This window comes from Crocuta crocuta, unplaced genomic scaffold (assembly GCF_008692635.1).
Source record: "Crocuta crocuta isolate KB4526 unplaced genomic scaffold, BGI_CrCroc_1.0 scaffold95, whole genome shotgun sequence".
In the NCBI taxonomy this organism is placed as follows: domain Eukaryota; kingdom Metazoa; phylum Chordata; class Mammalia; order Carnivora; family Hyaenidae; genus Crocuta; species Crocuta crocuta.
Genome location: NW_027530971.1, coordinates 4,633,579 through 4,652,129, shown reverse-complemented (window position 1 = coordinate 4,652,129; position 18,551 = coordinate 4,633,579). Strand labels below are relative to the sequence as shown.

General features: G+C 44.7%; 1 protein-coding gene across 3 annotated transcripts in view; it reads right to left on the bottom strand.

Moving 5' to 3' along the window:
- The window catches only part of LOC144236229 (PALM2-AKAP2 fusion protein-like), a 130,162-nt gene that overhangs the window by 9,817 nt on the left and 101,794 nt on the right, over positions 1–18,551 (bottom strand). For 2 of the 3 annotated variants that reach the window (XM_077769844.1, XM_077769845.1), the window contains exon 3: positions 4,644–4,822. The exons of the other annotated variant lie outside the window; for it this stretch is intronic. In XM_077769844.1, the coding sequence (XP_077625970.1) occupies positions 4,644–4,822 (179 nt within the window). The remainder of the gene's footprint in view (positions 1–4,643; positions 4,823–18,551) is intronic. 3 annotated transcript variants of the gene reach the window in all.

The window sequence follows — 18,551 nt, the reverse complement described above, 5'->3', positions numbered from 1 at the left end:
GTGGAGTTGTGAACGGCACTGCCTGGGGAAGGCCCACAGCCTCCCTCATCGCTAGCTTGGGAGCCTGGATAAGTTCCTGGGAGCGGGGTGATCACGTAGCAGCTAAAGTGACCCTTTAGTATCTGTAGGAGTCTAAAAGCCTCCACCAGAAAAGCTCAGGGAAAAAATGGGCCAGCTATGGGAAGTGACGCAGAAGAACCGACTCTGGCGAGCCTCCGCTGGAAGTGTGGTGATGACCTCACACTTACACAGCTAGGGCACCGGAGGCGTTTCTTGATCCTTGGGGTTAGCAATCGTAGGCTGGTTAGGTGGGATCATATGTCTGTGTTCATTAACTGCTTCTAATGTATAAGAGCTTCAAAATGATAGTTCTGTACTGATGGGGCTGATGACTAGGGGCTGATGAACTTGGAGTTTTCATCCCCTTTTCGCACCCGAGCAGGGTGTGAGCAGCAGGAGGAATCTGGGCAGCAGGAAACACTGTTGACTGTGAGCTGGGCTTCCCGTGGAGCCTGGGATGTGGGGCCCTGGATGCGCTTCCCTCATCCACCCAGTGACAGTGGGCCACGGGGTGTCTTGGGTTGGTGGGCAATGTGTGCGAGAAACTCTCAAGAAAGCAATAACTGCTAGCCCCCAGCTTTGACTTAGCCCAGGAGAATACATGAGGCCTTTTCTTATTTCAAGACAGGCAGGGATGGCTGAAATACTTCTCAGTATCTATTTTTGGCATAAGAGAGAGAGTAGAAAGCCCACCAAAAGTAGATCCTGTGCTAGATGTGGGGCTGGGACTGAATGCCTATAGGAGCCTGTGATCTGGGTGCAGGCCAGCACTGACTGAGAAAGAGAAAGCAAACCCACCAACCCGTTCAAGGGCATCACTGACTCAAGAACCCATTGTTTTCTGAGGCTCGCCAGAGAAACACTGTTGCCCACATATCCTTCCTTTGCAAGGCATCAAGGAACCCTCTAGGAAACTATGATTCATCAGTCCATCATGTGTTACATGACTGACCAGAGATGTCATCGGGTCCAGATAAGGGTGCATTTCCACATGAGAAAACAGTTCCAGATAAGAGAAGCCCACAGTAAGAAGAGGACTGTTGCATCTGGGTGTGCGGTGCAAGCACTGCACAAAAGCACCAGGCTGAGGGGGTGGGGGTTGAAGTTCAGTGCCCCCACTCCACTCACAGCATGGCAGATGCATCCCGGAAGATGAAAAATGGCACCATTTTAAACGTTCTTGCAAAGGTCCTGTAAAGGCTGGTAAACAGCCAGGGTAAGGGGGTAAGGGTGAGGAGAGCAACCTCCTTACCCCCAAATTAGCTGAGGGGTCAATTAGTCAGTGGGGCCTGGCTGAAGGCTTCAGCATGGAGACATTCACTGGTGACTACATCACACAGAAGAAGGTCCCCGGCAGATGGGCACCTGCTCAAGGTCTGAGCTAGTGACGGCCATTCGGGGATAACGTTTCAGGAAAAGGGGCTTTTTCCTGTTCTCTTGTTATTGACTTTTTCACCAACTGCAAAATGAGCAGAACATCTACAGAAAACTTAATATTCCCGATGCAGTGACTTGTGGGTAGATAGTCCAAGAGAGAGAGGCACGATTTAATTTCTCATCTTCTATCGTTCTTTGAACCGTCACCTTGTTTCCAGTAGGAGAGCAGGACAGCTCAGGGGCATCAAAAAGGCCACTGAATGCTACAGCTTGCTTCCCTCACACCATCCTCATGGCAAGGATCCACGAGCCAGAGGCCTCCTTCCTGTCCTGCATATGATTTTTTTTATAATGTGGGAAAACGTAAGCTGGAAATGAGCTGGGGACAGGACTCCAGCAACCACTGCTGCTCTGGGGTGGGGGAATGAATCTGTTTTGATGGCCAGGATAGTTTTCTCGGGGGCTGGCAAAAACTACTCATGAGAACTATAGGCATGGCTTCCCTTGGCTTCTCTGTCTTCTCTTCCTTCTGTCCTTCATGCTCAATAATAGCATTGTGTCTAATGTATCACTATACTTCTTTCACGGTTGCTCCATTTGGTTTTTAGGTCTTCCTTCTCCTTAGCAAGCAAGTAAGAATTCTTTCCATTCCAACCAGAAAGAACTCGCTGCCTCCTATGGGCAAACACATGGTTTGGTCCTGATCATGTGTGAGGGACTCAGAGTGCTGCCAAGTGACTTACTGGAAGGAATCCTGGATGTGTCAGGTGACATTGGACTCAGGTGAGCTGGGGGAGGCTCCCAGAGGGTGGACAATCTAGAAGCCATGTTTCCCCCTCAGAATAAGGTGGGTGAATGAAACCAGGGAAACAGAACTACCAGCTTCTGGGGCAGGGAAGCCAGTTACAGAGTCAAACATCAGGCAATCCATTTGCTCTCTATTATTCGTCTTCCAGTAGAAGAGACCATTAAAGAAGGGGCCAGAAATTGGCTAGGAAAACAAACGAAGGTTTGTTCATTCCTGCAGGGAAACTTCAACACATTCTCCAGTGACTGAGTAGATACAGCAGAAAAGATTCCCTGAATTAAAAAGACTAAGAGATGAGGTCAGACGTGGTTCTAAAATGAAGTTTGGCTGATGATCATCTATTTGCTTTAGAAGCAATCCGAATATGTTTTTGAAGTTTCAGGTCTCTTAAAAGAGGATATAATAGTGCATTGGATAAGTTTTGTCCTGTTCCTAAGAATTTCCTACAACAGCAGGCTTGGTTCTCTTGTAATATCAAGAACGGTGCAAAACACTTGGCTTCGACTTCAACATCTGGGGATGTTAACAGCCCAATCAGTTAATAGGTTTCTTCCTTATCTGAAATGTTTATTTACTTGAGAAAAATAGAGACAGGAGGTTGCCACTTCATTGCATAAGTGAAGGGTAAGCAGTATATTAAAATGTTGATTCCAAGTAGCTTCCTCAATGCAAAGGGGAAATCCGATCTGGTTGCAGGCTGAGTTTGCATGAAGGCAGCTGTCAGCCTCTGCCTGTAGAATGAGTACGAGTGGGCTCTTCACTTCTTTGGGTGGCATTTCCTCTAATATCTGCGCTCCAACACAAAAGGCACACACAAGAGATGGGCGGAATGTGCTCAGAAAACACTTGCATGGGTCACATGCAAAGTGTTTCCATTTGCTCTTCCCCTTCCATGCCAGAAGGCAAGGGGTCCACTAAGCCAACTTCCGCCAGAGCTGCTGACATATGGTGTGGACTCATTGGGAGAAAAGAAGCCACTTACAGCACGAAGCTTCAAAAGCACAGGCCCCAGAAAATACCTGAAGGTAAACTCCATTTTTTAAGTAGGGCTGCAAAGAAGGGCTGGTTAAGGTGATTTAATGGGCAGAAGCCCTATGGGCTTGGGGAGGGAGCCCAAGCAACAGAAGTGTCTGCGGCCACCCCCAAGGGCCAGGCTCCTGCCCACTGTGCGGATGAGGAATGGCCCCCGAACGCTCCAGCCTAACAGAGTACCAGAATCAGTTTTCCGGACAGCTTAGGCATACACCCAAGGGGGAGCCTGGGGATGCAAGTGAGTCACCAGGCTGCTGTACATGTGTTTGCTTTCTTTACCACTAAATATTTTAAAAGCATCATTCAGTATCTGGCTTCAATTTCAGAAACCCTTTAGGTTAGTCAACCAGGATATGCAAGGCAGTAAGTCAGCATGGAAATCCTGCTGTGAGCCTGTAGCATTCAAGTTTAAGGTGATCTAATCATTTATCATCTAAACTGGGGCACTTTTTAAAGTGAAAGGGGATGCTGGTAAAAATGATACCAGGACGACAGGCACAAGCCAGGACTGTCCAGGTAAATTGGGTGGTGTCTTCAGCTGAGTCGAGCTATTTATGACTAAATGAAACTGGGTGGGGATGGGAGTGTGGAGAGTCTAAGGCCACCAGACTCCCAGGAGGTGGGCATGGGCCCCTGAGGCTGGTCCCTGGGCTCCTGGCCGTGAGGGCCATGTGAAACAGCAGCCCTCACATCTCTTACTGGAGAAAGAAGCCACAGAGCAGATGATTTCCTTCGGGGCTCATGTGAGTGTCACGTGCAACGGTCTTGAGTGTCGAGGGTAACAGGGTAGCCCTGCGGTTTCTAACTGTCATTTAAAATATCTCTTTCCTGCCAAACTGTATGCACAGGCTTGGTAATAGCCCAAAAACACATTCAGCCTTTTCACCGCTGTGGCACATTTATGGGGGTCGCTTAGAACAGACACGGAAGGAAGGGCATCGCCACAGTTCTCCAGGGAAATAAAATCTCTACGGAGCGGGCCAGCGATGGTAGCGATCAGCTCCCTGGTGCCTGGGGATGAGGTCAGGATGTCGTGTCCTTCCTCTCGTGCTGCCCTTACATGCCCCCCCCCACCCCCACCCAACACGCACACCAAGCATCCCATGTACCAGCTGCCCCTGAGGGCTCCAGTGACACTCGGCAGCAAAGGGACCCGGTTCCCCTCGTGTGATCAACACTTTCGGGAAACAGGGCAAAAAACCCAAACCCAACTCCAGGCATATTAAACCACACATTTGAAAACTGGTTTTGGAACCAGGATGCTGGCCAGAGCAGCACACGCACACCCGTGCCTGACCTGGGACACCGCATGCCACACCGCCGTTCACCCTCAGAGAAGTGAAGGAGGAAAGGAGGAAAAACTTACACTACTATCATCCATTCTCTCACGCCTTTTAGATTTGTGTGTCTCATAGTCTTCCATGAGGGTCTGCATCAGATTCTTGGGCCGCTGGGATCCGGCAGCCTCTTCGGGGGCTAAGTCAGGCTGCGAGCTGGGGCCTTCAGGTGAGGGGGGTGGAGGAGGTTTGACTTTCTCTATTTTCCCTGAAACAACACGAAGAGAACACCCTTTCTAAGCTCGTCAGCTCATGACGGCTTCTAGAAAGAAGAGAACACTGGCAAAAAGCAACCTCTGACAGAGGGGTACCAGAACGCTGGTTCAGTGCCCGTCCCCTTAGCGCAGGCACGGAAGGCTAATAAAGAGAATGTCACAAACCCATCCGACAAAGGCCTCGAGAACACCAGCGCTAAACGTCACCCAGACCAAGGAGGCCTGCGGGCACTTTGCAAGCAGATGTCAGACAGACCCTGGCTCCAGTTGTTTTGGGGACATGTCCTCCATCACGGATTACGGAATCCGACTGTCAGAAGGGGCGGTGCCTTCAAGCGTTAGAAACCCATTTTTGTGCAGTTGAGGAAAACAGGCTCTGCAAAGGTCCTAGGCACTGCGAGGTCCCAGGGCGCTGGCGAGGGCACCAGGTGAGGCGAAGAACCTCACCACGTTCTTTCCTTGCCTCAGAAGGTGCCGATGGGGGGCTGACCTGCTCAGCCTTTCTGCACGGACAGCACAGGGCTATAAAACCTTTGAATGAGAACGAGCTTGCTCTTCCAAGGTCACCCCGGTCTTACATTGGCCTGCTTCATTTAAATTTTTTTTAACTTTTATTTATTTATTTTGCGAGAGACAGAGACAGTGTGAGCAGGGAAGGGAGAGAGAGAAAGAGAGAGAGAGACTCTCAAGCAAACTCCACATCATCAGTGCAGAGCCTGACGTGGGGCTCGAACCCACGAAACCATGAAATCATAACCTAAGCTGAAACCGAGAGTCAGACGCTTAACCAACTGAGCCACCCAGGTGCCCCTGGCCAGCTTCATTCTTTACCTTACCTGTTAGAGTCCTGAGAGCACGTGGTTTGAGACCCCCCAGACCCTAAGGAAGGAATGCTACCAACAAAGGCAGGTTCGCTGTCATAGAAAGGCATGTGCCACACTTGGGAAAGGTGAAATTTTAGCTTTTGAAGTGCCCTACAAGACTTCTCAGGATGAGATCAGGTCAACTGGGATCTGTGTGACCAGTGACCTGTGTGGCGGTGACTCCAGATACCTTTGTTAAGACTGTCTGCATCCTTCACTCTTGGGAAGCGGCTGGCCCTGGCTTCCGGCCCATCAAGGGGTGTGTCTCATTGCCACAGAGCCCCAAATACACTACCGAGAAATATCTTCAGGTGCAACAGCCGTGATTTTTCCAGCTGTGCCCCCCGTGGGAGACACAGCTAGGGCATGTGAACAGGGGACGTGGAGAAACACACAAAATCTAAACGTTTGGAAACCACTAGGGGAGGCTGAAGATCCATTTGACCCCTTCCATTCCCAAGCGGAAGGTGGCTCGTCTTTCTTCATCTTCCCCCCGAGACTGCTAACTTGGCGAGGGCCTGCTGTAGCTGCAGTCAAAGGTGAAGCCCGGGGACCCTGTCCCCATGTAGGCTCTATAGCCCTTTCCTGGGCACAGCTCCTTTTGATGGAAATTAGACACCCTCCCCACCCCCTAGAGTTCAGGAAACCCAAGTTTTAATCCTTCACTTCCATTAACTAGCTATGTGTTGACTGTATAGAAGCACTTAATGTTCCCACTCTTATCCTGGGCTGATCACTTAAGTCCTTCAACTTTCCTAGCCATAACATGAGAATTTTGGAAGAAGTTGTCTTTGAGGTCCCTTCTAACTCAGACATTTTGCTATTCTATCAAATACTTTTGGCAAAAAGATTGATCCGTATTGGTTAAAGCAAAAGACATACGGCCATGATATTTGGCAAATTAGGTGCAAAGTGGTTTTTAATACACAGGACATTCCATCTGCAGAGCCCCCATTCCATCAGTAACTTAGTGAAACTCATTTCCTTGACCTAAATTACTCAGGTCATTAATAAAAAGTCTTTTGACAGTAAGACAATAAATATTTCAAAATCCTAGCAATGGATTGATTATATTTGTTACTATGGAAACAGGCAATGCTATAATGACACCCATAGACCTATCAACTATATTAAATAATTAGCAAGATTTTTTAAATGGGGGAGGAGGTGAGAGAGAGGGAGAGAGGGAACCCCAAGCAGGCTCCATGCTGATAGAACGGGGCTTAACCTCATAAACTATGAGATCGTGCCTCAGCTGATATCAAGAGTCGGATGTTTAACGGCCCAAGTCACCCAGGTGCTCCAAATAATTAGCCCCATGACTTCTCCATCTATCCATCCTTCCTTTCTTTCATACTGAAATATTTTGAAACAATCTTAGTCCTCAGGTAGTATTACCCTGAATGCTTTGTATGTGTCTCTAAAAGTTCTCATTGACTTTTGAAATGAAGCCTTGAGGGATGATGCAGCACAGTGGTGAGCATGCAGCTCTGGAACCAGCCCCGTGGGTGTGAATCCACCACTACGTAGCAGTCAAATAGCCTTGGGCAGGTTCCTTACTTTTTCTCAGTCTCAGCGTCTTCATCAGCCAATGGGTATGGTGCTAGAGGTACATACCTCACGCACTTGGTATAAGGACTAACATTTCTACAGTCCATAAAGTGAATATTTAAAACAGGGAGCAGCCAGTGAATCTGGTTACTACTTAATTGGAATCTCAAAGAACAATATGTCTACCAAGTAAGAGCAAGCAATTTCAAGGGCATACTCTGCATACAATTTTTGCAACTCTTCTAAAACCAGAAATAGACACCAAATTGCCAGGTTGATCATTTTCCAGTTGACCTCACGGGTCTCCAAATAATTTCCCAGAAGTCATCCCTCTAGCATTAATCTTCCAGAGAGCAGAGTCCACATTCACTTCTCTAACTTCACTCCTTCACACGTGCCGCAGTGGGATCCCCACCTCACGGCACTTTGTTTATACTTCTATGAAAGCGTTTTCACATACCGGCTTGTATCCTACCTAGTTCTTTCAGCTTCTCTTCTCAGTTAAACTACATTGTCAACCAAGGATAGGGGCAATTTCAACCATTATGAATCCTTTAACTCATCCCAGTGTAAACTCCATTAGAACAAGACCTTGTCTGTCCTGCTCATTGCTGGACCCCAGTACTCACTGGGGTATTTGGCATACGGTAGGAACTCATGTTTGTTGAATAACTCAGTAGGTACCTTATGACACCTATACAGTAGCCACTTGTTACATGCTTGTGGATTGGGTCAAAATTCCCAACAAAGGATTTGAGGAAAGACTTTAAATGTCTTCACCAAAGCCATGAAATAAAACAATCGTGGTCTACAGAATCACAGACTCAACGGCTTTGTAGTAATAACAAGCACATTTACACGGAATTTTATTTATTTATATAGGCTTCATGTCATTTGATCCTTATTATAACCCTGGCATGTAGTCAGGGTCGATGCCATGACATCTGTGAGTGGCTTAGACCACGAAGACTCAGATGCTAAGGCCAGCCCAAGTTACATTAGCGAGAGTAACAATCAGAGTTGGGTCTTGTCTGGAACCCAGATTGTGTTGATTATGGCTAAATTATATGGTGGGATGTATGCTGAAGGAGAATCGTGAAGAGGGCGAAGGGTTAATATAGAGAAATAATCAAGTATTGCACATTAAAAGATATTTTCCCGTTTATTCTTAGTATTCCCACAAAACCACCCAACCCTGGAGCAAGTTTTACCAGTTACAGCCACTAGAGGTCACGTGAGTAACAGATAAGAATGAAGAGACATGGTGACCCAACTCTGGACTTCTGGAATCAGTCTAGTTGGTCTTAGGGGAAGTCAGCTTGGCTGGGCTTCGCTGCTGGGCCCTGTGATCTCCAACCATTCCACCCCCAGTATGGTTCAAACCATGCACAGAATTCCTGGAATCACTCAGATTGCCAAAGAGGGGGAAACAGATCTGCTCCATGCTCAACATCTTCCTCAGAAGGCCCAAGTTTGCAGCCAACAGTCTTCTTCTCAATGAGGATGATGAAGAGACTTCTAATGCTCTTCCTCCAGTGGTGGACACTTCACACACTACCATTGTTTGGGTCTCAGGATCATTACATGAATATGATTCAAAATGGTCTGTGCCCACAGGCCTGGCAAGTCTATTGCACCCTTGTCCATGGCCCTGTAAGGCCCCTTGAAATTCCTTCACCCAGAGGATGTACCTCACTACAATTCCAGAACAGTGATGGGTACCTCTGGAGCTCACAGGCATGCATCTTACATAGCACTTCCCAGCACCTCCAGGTTCCATCTCCACTTGCTCCACCAAAGCTTGCTCTCATATGTCTATTCACTTAGTGAATGACGGAATAGAGCTAATGATAGGTAAAAGGGGCCTCTGTTTTCAATGACAAGTATCCTGCTGTCTAGCTCCTCATTTGGACTGCTGCAAAATACCTCTCTTGAAGAACACCAGTCACTGTCCCTGTGAAACATTAACAGGAAGTGTCATGCAGACCTCAGGGCACACCTGTGTCGGTCTTGGCCAAAGGCTGGTACCTGATATTTACAGAGCAGAGAGCAGGTCCAATATGACATTTGATGTAGGGAACCAGCAATAAAACTAGGCAGGAATTCTCAGTGGAGGGTTCCTTCATAGACATGATTTTGTTCAAATTATTTCATCTAGAGTAACTATTTATTAGTTATTATTTTCTTAATTTATTTTTTTTAAATTCCAGCCTAGTTAACATACAGTGTTATATTTGTTTCAGGCATACAATATAGTGATTCAATAATTCCATACATTACTTAGTGCTCATCATGGTAAGTGTACTCTTAATCCTCTTCACCTATTTCACCCATCCCTCACCCACCTCCCTTCCGGTAACCATCAGTTTGTTCTCTATATTTAAATTTCTTAAAAATGTTTATTCATCTTTGGAATAGAGACAGAGAGAGACAGAGAGACAGAGTGTGAGCAAGTAAAGGGGAGAGAGAGAGGGAAACACAGGATCCAAAGCAAGCTACAGGCTCTGAGCTGTCAGCACAGAGCTCGACACAGGGCTCAAACCCACAAACGGTGAGATCATGACCTGAGCTGAAGTCAGACACTTAACCAACTGAGCCACCCAGGTGCCCCAAGTTTCTTCTCTATATTTAAGAGCCTGTTTTTTAATTTGTATTTTTTTCTTTGTTAAATTCCACATATAAGTGAGATCATATGGTATTTGTCTTTCTCTGACTTAATTTCACTTAGCATTATACCATCCAGATCCATTCATGTTGGTGCAAATGGCAAAATTTCATTCTTTTTTTGTGACTGAATAATATTCTATTGTATATATATTATATGTATTATGTATAATACATATATGCATGCCACAGCTTCTGTATCCATTCGTCTGTCAATGGACTCTTGGGTTGCTTCCATAATTTGGCTATTGTAAATAATGCTGCAATAAACATAGGGGTGCATATATCTTTTTTAATTAGGTTTTCATACATATTGGGTAAATACTCATCTAGAGTAATTTTAGATTTGATAAGCTCTTAAAGGTGCTTGAAGGCAAGCAATTTCATTTGGGTGGGATGATTCCAAAGCTGTTTCTAAAAGTGTGCCCTATTGGCTTTGCTCTGTAAGATAGTACTTGCTACTAACAAAAGGTCATTAGCAAACACTAGGTTAAAGAAAGCTTTAAAAATAAAATGAGATTTCTTTAACCAAAGGATTTCTCTAAGGTTTTAGTGCTACTGTGATTGTGAATCACTTATTCAAGGGTGGGAGTGTAACATTTCTCAAATTTATTTAACCAGAGAACCTCATTCATAGAATCCCTATTAATATCTCAAGGAAAACAGTTGATGAAATACTGTTCTCTAGCGTATACTAGATAACTTAAGTAGCTCCCACAAGTTCAGTTAATAATTAAGTATAGGCACAAAGCTTACATAAGAATTTTTACCACTGTATTTTTTTTTTTTATAACTATACATGTGGGAAGAATCAAGATATCTGACTGCAGGAGAATGGTTAAATTAGTTTTGGCTCATTCAGATAATGGAGTACTCTTTAGTTATGACAAATCATGTTTTAGTTTCTCCAATTTAAAGGAATAATTAAGGTCATGGGAAAATACCCAAAATGTTTTAAGAAAAACAAACAAACAAACAAACAAACAAGCAGATATATTGCCGGGGTTTAAGAATACAGGTTCTGCCAGACTGTTGGGGTTCAAGTCCTGGTTCACCAGTTATCAGCTGTGTGAAAGAAAGCGAAAGTGCATGCATGACAGCTGGTAAACCCTTTCTCTGAATAAGATGAACAGTCCTGCGGCAGGGAGAAGAGCAGCCTTTGCTAAGATGCCTGACATCCAAATCCCTAAAACTTGCAAAGACGTTGCTTTCGTGGCAAAAGGGCATTGCCGACGTGACGAAGTTAAAAGCTTCGAGTGGGGAAGACTATCCTGTATTATCCTGATGAGACCATGTAGGTCCAGGTGGGTCAGAGAAAGAGAGACACAAAGGTGCTACACTGCTGGCCGTGAGGATGGCGGAAGGGGCCACGAGCCAAGAAACGCAGGCAACCTCTAGGGAAAGGGACGGAGCCCTAGGGGCTCAGGAAGGAACCCAGCCCTACTGACAGCTTGGTTTTAGCGCAGGCAGACAGTACCTCAGTCTGCTCGAGCAGCCATAACAAAAGACCATGGACTGGGTGGCTTACCCAACAGAAATGTATTTTCTCACAGTTCCAGAAGCTAGACATCTGAGCTCTGGGTGCCAGCATGATTGGGTTCTGGGGAGAACCATCTTCCTATTTTGCAGATGGCCACCTCTCACTGTGTCCTCACATGGCAGGGACAGGGAGAGATCTAGATCTCTGGTATCTTTTCTCAGAAGGGCACTAAATCTATCACAAGGGCCCTACCCTTATGAGCTCATCCAACCCTAATTACCTCTCACAAAGTGCCCACCTCCACTGGGGGTTAGAGCTTAACATATGAATTTCTTTTAACCTAGATTTATTTTTTTTCAAGTTTTTATTTTTAATTTTATTTAAATCCAAGGTAGTTAAACATAGAGTGTGATAATAGTTTCAGGAGTAGAATCTAGTGATTCATCACTTACATGTAACATCCAGTGCTCAGCCCAACAAGTGCTCTCCTTAGTGTCTCTCTCCTAGTTAGCCCATCCCCTGGCTACCTCCCTTCCAGAAACCCTCAGTTTGTTCTCTGTATTTAAGAGTCTTTTATGGTTTGTCTCTGTATTTATCTTATTTCCCTTCCCTTCCCCTATGTTCATCTGTTTTGTTTCTTGAATTCCACATATGAGTGAAATCATACGACACCTGTCTTTCTCTGACTGACTTATTTCACTTAGCATAACATAGTCTAGTTCCATCCACGTTGCCAGCATATGAACTTAGAGGGGACACAATTCAAGCCATAGCTGACACACTATAAACTTCTGACCAGAAGGACTGTAAGATAATACATTTATGCTGTTTTAAGCCCCTCTATTTGTGGTGATTTGTTACAGCATGATAGGAAACTAATACAAGTATAAACCCAGTATTGTCTTCTGTGCACATATGTGCATGGAGAAAACTGGGCAGGTAGCAGTTAGGTTTAGGAATCACTTTTATTTTTATCTTTATTCCTTGTTTTCCAAGTTTTTTTCCAACAATAAGCATGAGTTAATTAAAAAATATAAAACAAACTGGAAAAAAATTCTTTTAAACATTACTAGCCATGCTGAGAAAAGCAGATGAAGCTGCTTCGTGGACTCGGCAGTCCGCAAGGCTTTGCATCTCGCCAGGCAGCACACACCCAGAGGAGCTGACATTCCCCAGGCCTCTGGTGAGCCCTGCTCACGTCTGCGACAGTGGCAGTCAAGGCCGTGGGTCTGCAAGGCGGACTAAGGAGCAGAGGGGGCAGCTAAATTTCACTCCAAATTAGTAAATGCTGCCTCCCCCCATCATGAATGGGAAACTGGAAAACACAAATTTGTGTTTTCAGCTTATTTAATTATAAGTAATTAAACCCCTTTCTGGTCCAGAGAGAGAAAGCCAGGCCTTGGCTACACTTCTGAATTTTCCAGGCAAGAAGGAAATTGTCCCCTGGGCATCTGTGACAGGCGCTGCTGCCCAGGGGAGGGGACAGCAGAGAGAAGAACACACTTGCTCCCCCACGAGGAACCCAAGCAAGGGCGGCACAGGCTCAAAACACGGCTGTTACCATCCCAGACAGCCAGACCCTCCTTCTATAGGAACAAGGCTAACTTCTAACAGGCCAAGGACATGGATTCCAAAAGTTTAGAAAATTATTTTGGCCAAACAGTATGATTTTGGTGACTATTACAGTCCACATATATGGTGTCTGAGTTCTTAAAACAAAGATCCTTTGTTTCTACATTTCTCCAAAGAAAAGAAAAAGCCGTCACCCACTCTTACTTAAAAACCAAACCGAACTGAACAAAGACGCCCACCAGATGCCATGCCTCGGCCAGGCCTCCTTCAATGACCTCCTTTCTTCATGCAACATGTGGGTAAGACTGCAAACATCTAAGACAACTCACAAGTTGCCTGAAAGAAATGAGCTCAGACTTGTATTTTCAATTTTGTTTCCTCCCAGTAAAACGGAATATCCTTCCTGTCAGATCCAGGGCGCAGATGATTGGGGTTCCAGCTGGGACCCACACACCCAAAGCTGGTCCCTGATCCTTTTATCTCTTTTCTGAAGGCTGCAGGGGTTCTAAAATGCAATGACATGAATCTTTAGATCGTAAGCCTGGCTCAGACTTGAGAAATACCCCTGGCTGGCAGAACAAGTCAGAGAAATTTCCAAATATCATTCCTTAAAGATTGGGGTCTTGGATGAGTTGCTAATATCGGGTCATCCTCAATGAATAGGACTGGAAGGTGAAACCTCTTGAAGGAAAGAGCTCTGCTTCTCTAGTCGCCAGAAGCACAGTTTAAGACCAAATAAGAAAAAAATAATAATTAAAACAGAAAGAATGAAAAGCACAGCCAATAGCAATTCCCTCACCAAGATCTTTTTGTTAAACGCATTTCTACCAAAATGGTGGGTCTGTGTGACGATTAGTACCTCCCAGAGGGAAAGGAAAAGGGAACATTTTTATGGACTTGCAATTTGATTGTGTCCCAATAGGCTTTGTTTTTCAAAATCACAGCTGACTATTGAACATGAATTCCTGAACTCAGATTTTGTAAGTGACACTTTAAATTTTAATGAAGTAAATATGAAAATACACCAACGAGGAACAGAAAGTGATTTTACAATGCAGGTTTTGACATTTATTTCAGCAGCTGTAGAAAAACAACTCCTGTGTAATTCTGTAAGGTTTTCTAGGTCTTGTCTTAAAACATAACGTAACACAACAGTAACTCTTCCTGGGAGCCTTTTGTGTCCTGGGCACTGAGGTTGGTATGATCTTATTCCCATCTAATTGGTGTGGAGACTGAGGTTTACAGAGGTGAGGTGAGCCAGTCACACAGTTAGCAAGCAGAGAAGTCAGGATCTGAACTTCAGATAGAAATTCAGAGAAGTGACTGTCATATTTAGGCACCTAAGTGCCCTTGACCAGTTGTTTTTACCTAAGGTATGAAATTATATTTGAGAAATACAGACAGACTGGGAATACCTGTGAGGTCAGATGCCTGCAAGTCTTATGAAACCTTTGGTGTTTACATTGAAGTTCATGAGAAATAAAATACCATCACATGAACTATAATATGTATTCTTTGGTACATTCCCCACCCTTCCCTAGTTCTCCATCCCTTAAGTAGTAGCTTATTCACTAAGATCAAATGGATCCGAAATGCCAATCTCCTGAGGGAAATAGAAGCAAATCACCATGGCTGGTTAAGAGGCACAGTCATATCCTGACTAGACTCCTGCAGTCACAGGGGACATCCTGCTCCCATGCCTGGCTTTGATTAGCTCCCATTTCTTACGAGGGGTAGAGCAGGAATTTTATAAGAATTAGATCCTTTGATTCATCTTTTCTTTCTCAGCTCAAGATTACATCTTCTTTTGCATGTGGTGGAGTCTGATTTTTTTGGAAGCCGCTCTCCTAACCTGAAGCATGGGGCAGCCACACACAGGGGTAAAGGGTAAGTGACAAGGACACCATAGGGGGTCCCCAGCAAGGCATAAGCACCACTGGGGGCCAGCAAGGACACGGTGCATTCATCAGAAGGCCCAGCCCAAGAGCAGTGGTGGCAGAACTTGCTTAGAGAAGGGAATTAAACTGGCAGAGATGTAGGGCCTTTTCTATAAGTTCTATTTCCCAGAAGCCATACCCGGAGGCTCTTCATGGAAGAAAGACTGGAGTCCCTCCCTACCTTCTCAGGAGTGGGGCTGATAGGCTTAGCCTCAGTAGCTGCCCTTTCCAAACCTCGGAGGAGAATGTCCAAAGAGAAGTTTGAATTCTGATATCTGAGAAGTCCTGATTTCATCACATACATTTACCCTTTACCAAATACTCTTTCGATCTAGACTTTTCTTGACAATTCCTTCCCAAATGGCATGTGTTTTTTCTTTTTTTTAAATGAACATATCTGCTGGGTAAATAAATAAATCAATTTTCAGATAGATAAAATACAAGGAATTTCTGGTCCAAGGTAGAAGGATCAATCTTGAGCAAAGAGAACAACAGACAGCAGTCACAGTGCTCAATGACCCCCAACAAACAAATGTATTTGGCTTTGGCCCCAACCCACCACGTATGTTCGGTTAATGGAGTGAACACTTATTCCTGCATGTTCTTAAACTAAGAGATTGATTCTTCACTTAAGTACCCAATTCTTACAAAGATTTCAGGGAATGGGCCTGTATCTGGAATGAGTAAGCTTCTTTCTGGGGAATGAATTTTCAGAAAGAACTCACAGGAGCCATCAGGCTAGACGGCTCACCCAGACCATGCTGGTCCCCTCCACCATCTGCTCAGCTCTTCTGGATAGCGCCAGAAGTTTTGCCTATTGTAATTTGGAGCACTGGAGTTAAGTTCTGAAAGCACAAAGGAACCATTCTGGGTCACGAGGGTAGCACTGTCTCATGGCCTCTGGGAGAAAACTCATTCCCCCAGACCATGATGAGCAGAGGATGTCAGAGCTACAGTGGGTCCAAAAAGCAGGGGGCAGGAAGGACCCGAGCCAATGCAGGAGTCAGACCTGAGACTGGGAGAGGGAGGGAGGAGACTGAGCTCAATCACTGTAGGTTGGAGAAGGGAGCTGTTACTACACACCTTGTAGACCTCCAGGGCAGATGGGCAGGTTCAGCAGTGGATGAGAAAAGGGTATAGAAAGAATACGGACTTCAGAATCAAATGAGCCAGGGTTTGAATCTGATTCTGCCACTTCCTGGCTGTGTGACCTCGGCTAGTTACTTAATCTCTCTGGACTCTGATATTAATTCATTGAAATGGGAATAATATTATAGGCCCATGATCTCTTATGTCCAATTTGAAAATCCAAACAAAGCTCCAAATGCCAAGCTTTGTCATAACTTACTTGGCAGCAAAACCTGACAAGACCTGACATGAGGTTCTTCTCGATATAACTATCCCACTTGATATAACTAACTCTTCCTCAGACTTACAGCAGACATCTGATGTGGTGATGGGGGAGCTCTGGACCCCGCCCGGGTGGGTTAAGTAATAGTATATGCAGTGCATTGCTTTTCTAAAAAATAGTATATATACTTTATGGCTTTTCTGAAACCAGAAAAATTCTGAATAGATCTGGCTTCAAGGGTGTGGATAATTTGTATTACATCTCAGAAGACTGTTAAGAGGATTAAATGAGAAAATGTGTGTGAAGTAACTTGTATAGTATACAGCTTTACGGTCTTGGTAACTTGTAGCTACCATGATTAGGCTTCTGTCACCAGAGAATGTTCAGGAAATACAATAGTAGACATAGTGCTCTGCAAGGTGCTCCACATTAAGCTTTAGTACTGTCACACAGGTGGCCGGACCCCTCCAGGGTATATAACCTGTGCCTGCCTGCAGGAAAGGGAAACACTGTATACTCCTGAAGGAGAGCCCTCTGTCACCTGGGCCTGTGACAGAATTTTTCTACCAGTTGCTTACCAAGGTCTTCTACTATGGAGCAAAGAGGGCATCTCCGGTGAGACTTGGCCTCATTCAGCTCTAATTTAGCCTGGAATAAGCCATCAAGCTCTCTTTCATGAATATTATGCTGACATATTTTTTTTTTTTGTCTAGGACTTTTCTTCATGATATTTGAAGATAATGGAGGAGAGAGAAAAAAAGACCCAGCCAATAAACCTTATAATAATATAACCACCACCTTATGCATGGAGAGAAAAAAAGACCCAGCCAATAATTTTTATAATAATGTACCCATCACCTCATGTACAACCTTAATTCAAACTGACAATCGAAGCTGGAACTCATTGGAAATTTTATCTTTATAAGATGTGTAACTATCACATCTTTCCACATATTAAAAGACATGAGCAGGAGCTCCAAGTTAGGGAACTCAATATCCACACCTTCTCCTGAATGTCCCACTGGGCAACTTATCTGACTTGGTAGATCAGTTCCACATCTGGCAAGAAAATGGATGGTATTTTTAAAAACCAAAGTAATCATCACCTACTAACTAGGTTTCTCTATCATGCCTAGAACTTGGAAGTGAAACCAGGATATCTAATAATAGACACTGGGCACTAAAGTGAGAACTGTCTGTTGACAGCCTTAAAATGAAAAGGCATTTGAAAAGACCCGAATTTTAACTTCAATAAAAATATTTGGGTTTTCCTCTCAAACTTGCTCCTCAGGGGTGTCTACAGCAGCGTTAAAGGCTAGTGCACCTGCTAAGTGCTTACTTTCTTCTCTACTTGTGAGTGCCATCAACAGAAGGCACACATGTGCTTGTTCTTGGGAATATGGCCTCTCACACAACACACAGACTTTGTCAACATGCATGGCAATGTGCCTCAGAAGTTCTAATGCAGAGGAAGAGCTCAATAGAAGCCGGTGGAACGGACTCACTAACTCAGGAAGACTTTTCTTCCATCGGTTCATGGATGAAGGCAGCTCTTTGTTGTCTGGCTTCAAACCAACTTTCATTTTGTTTTAAATCTCTTCCTTTAATCCACCCTACCCTTATTTAAGTACCTCAAACATACCAAGTTTTCTCTTCCTTTTGGGCCTCCCTTGGTGCCCTTCCCTCTCACTGGAACAACCGACCTCACCCCATGAACCCGACTTTACTCCTTCAGTTCAAAGCTTGGATGGTAGTTTCCTAAGAAAGGAAGACTCCCCTTATATCCCCAATGAGGTGAGCTGCCTTGATCTGTGCTCTTAGAGATTTTCATGCTTCTCTGCCATCAAATTGCCATGTTTGTCTGAAGTAAGTTTCTCTTACTGAACTGTAAGTTCCCCAAGGGCAGAACTGCATCTGCCTCGTTTACCTCTATGTAAGCAAAAGTCACACAGATCCTATTTAAGTGGAACTTCTTCCTTTAGAATCACATAAGAGCCAACAAGGTAAAATTTCCAAAATCATTTTTCCTAATAACCGGTTGTTGAAAATGACAGTATCCTTTTAAAAATATCATTCTCAGGGGCGCCTGGGTGACTCAGTCGGTTAAGCATCTGACTTTGGCTCAGGTCATGATCTCACGGTTTGTGGGTTTGAACCCCACATTGGACTCTGTGCTGACAGCTCAGAGCCTGGAGCCTGCTTTGAATTCTGTGTCTCCCTCTTTCTGTCTCTCCCCCATTCTCACTCTGTCTCTCTTTCTCTGTCTCTCTCCCTAAAAAAAAAAAAAAAAAAAAAAAAAAAAAA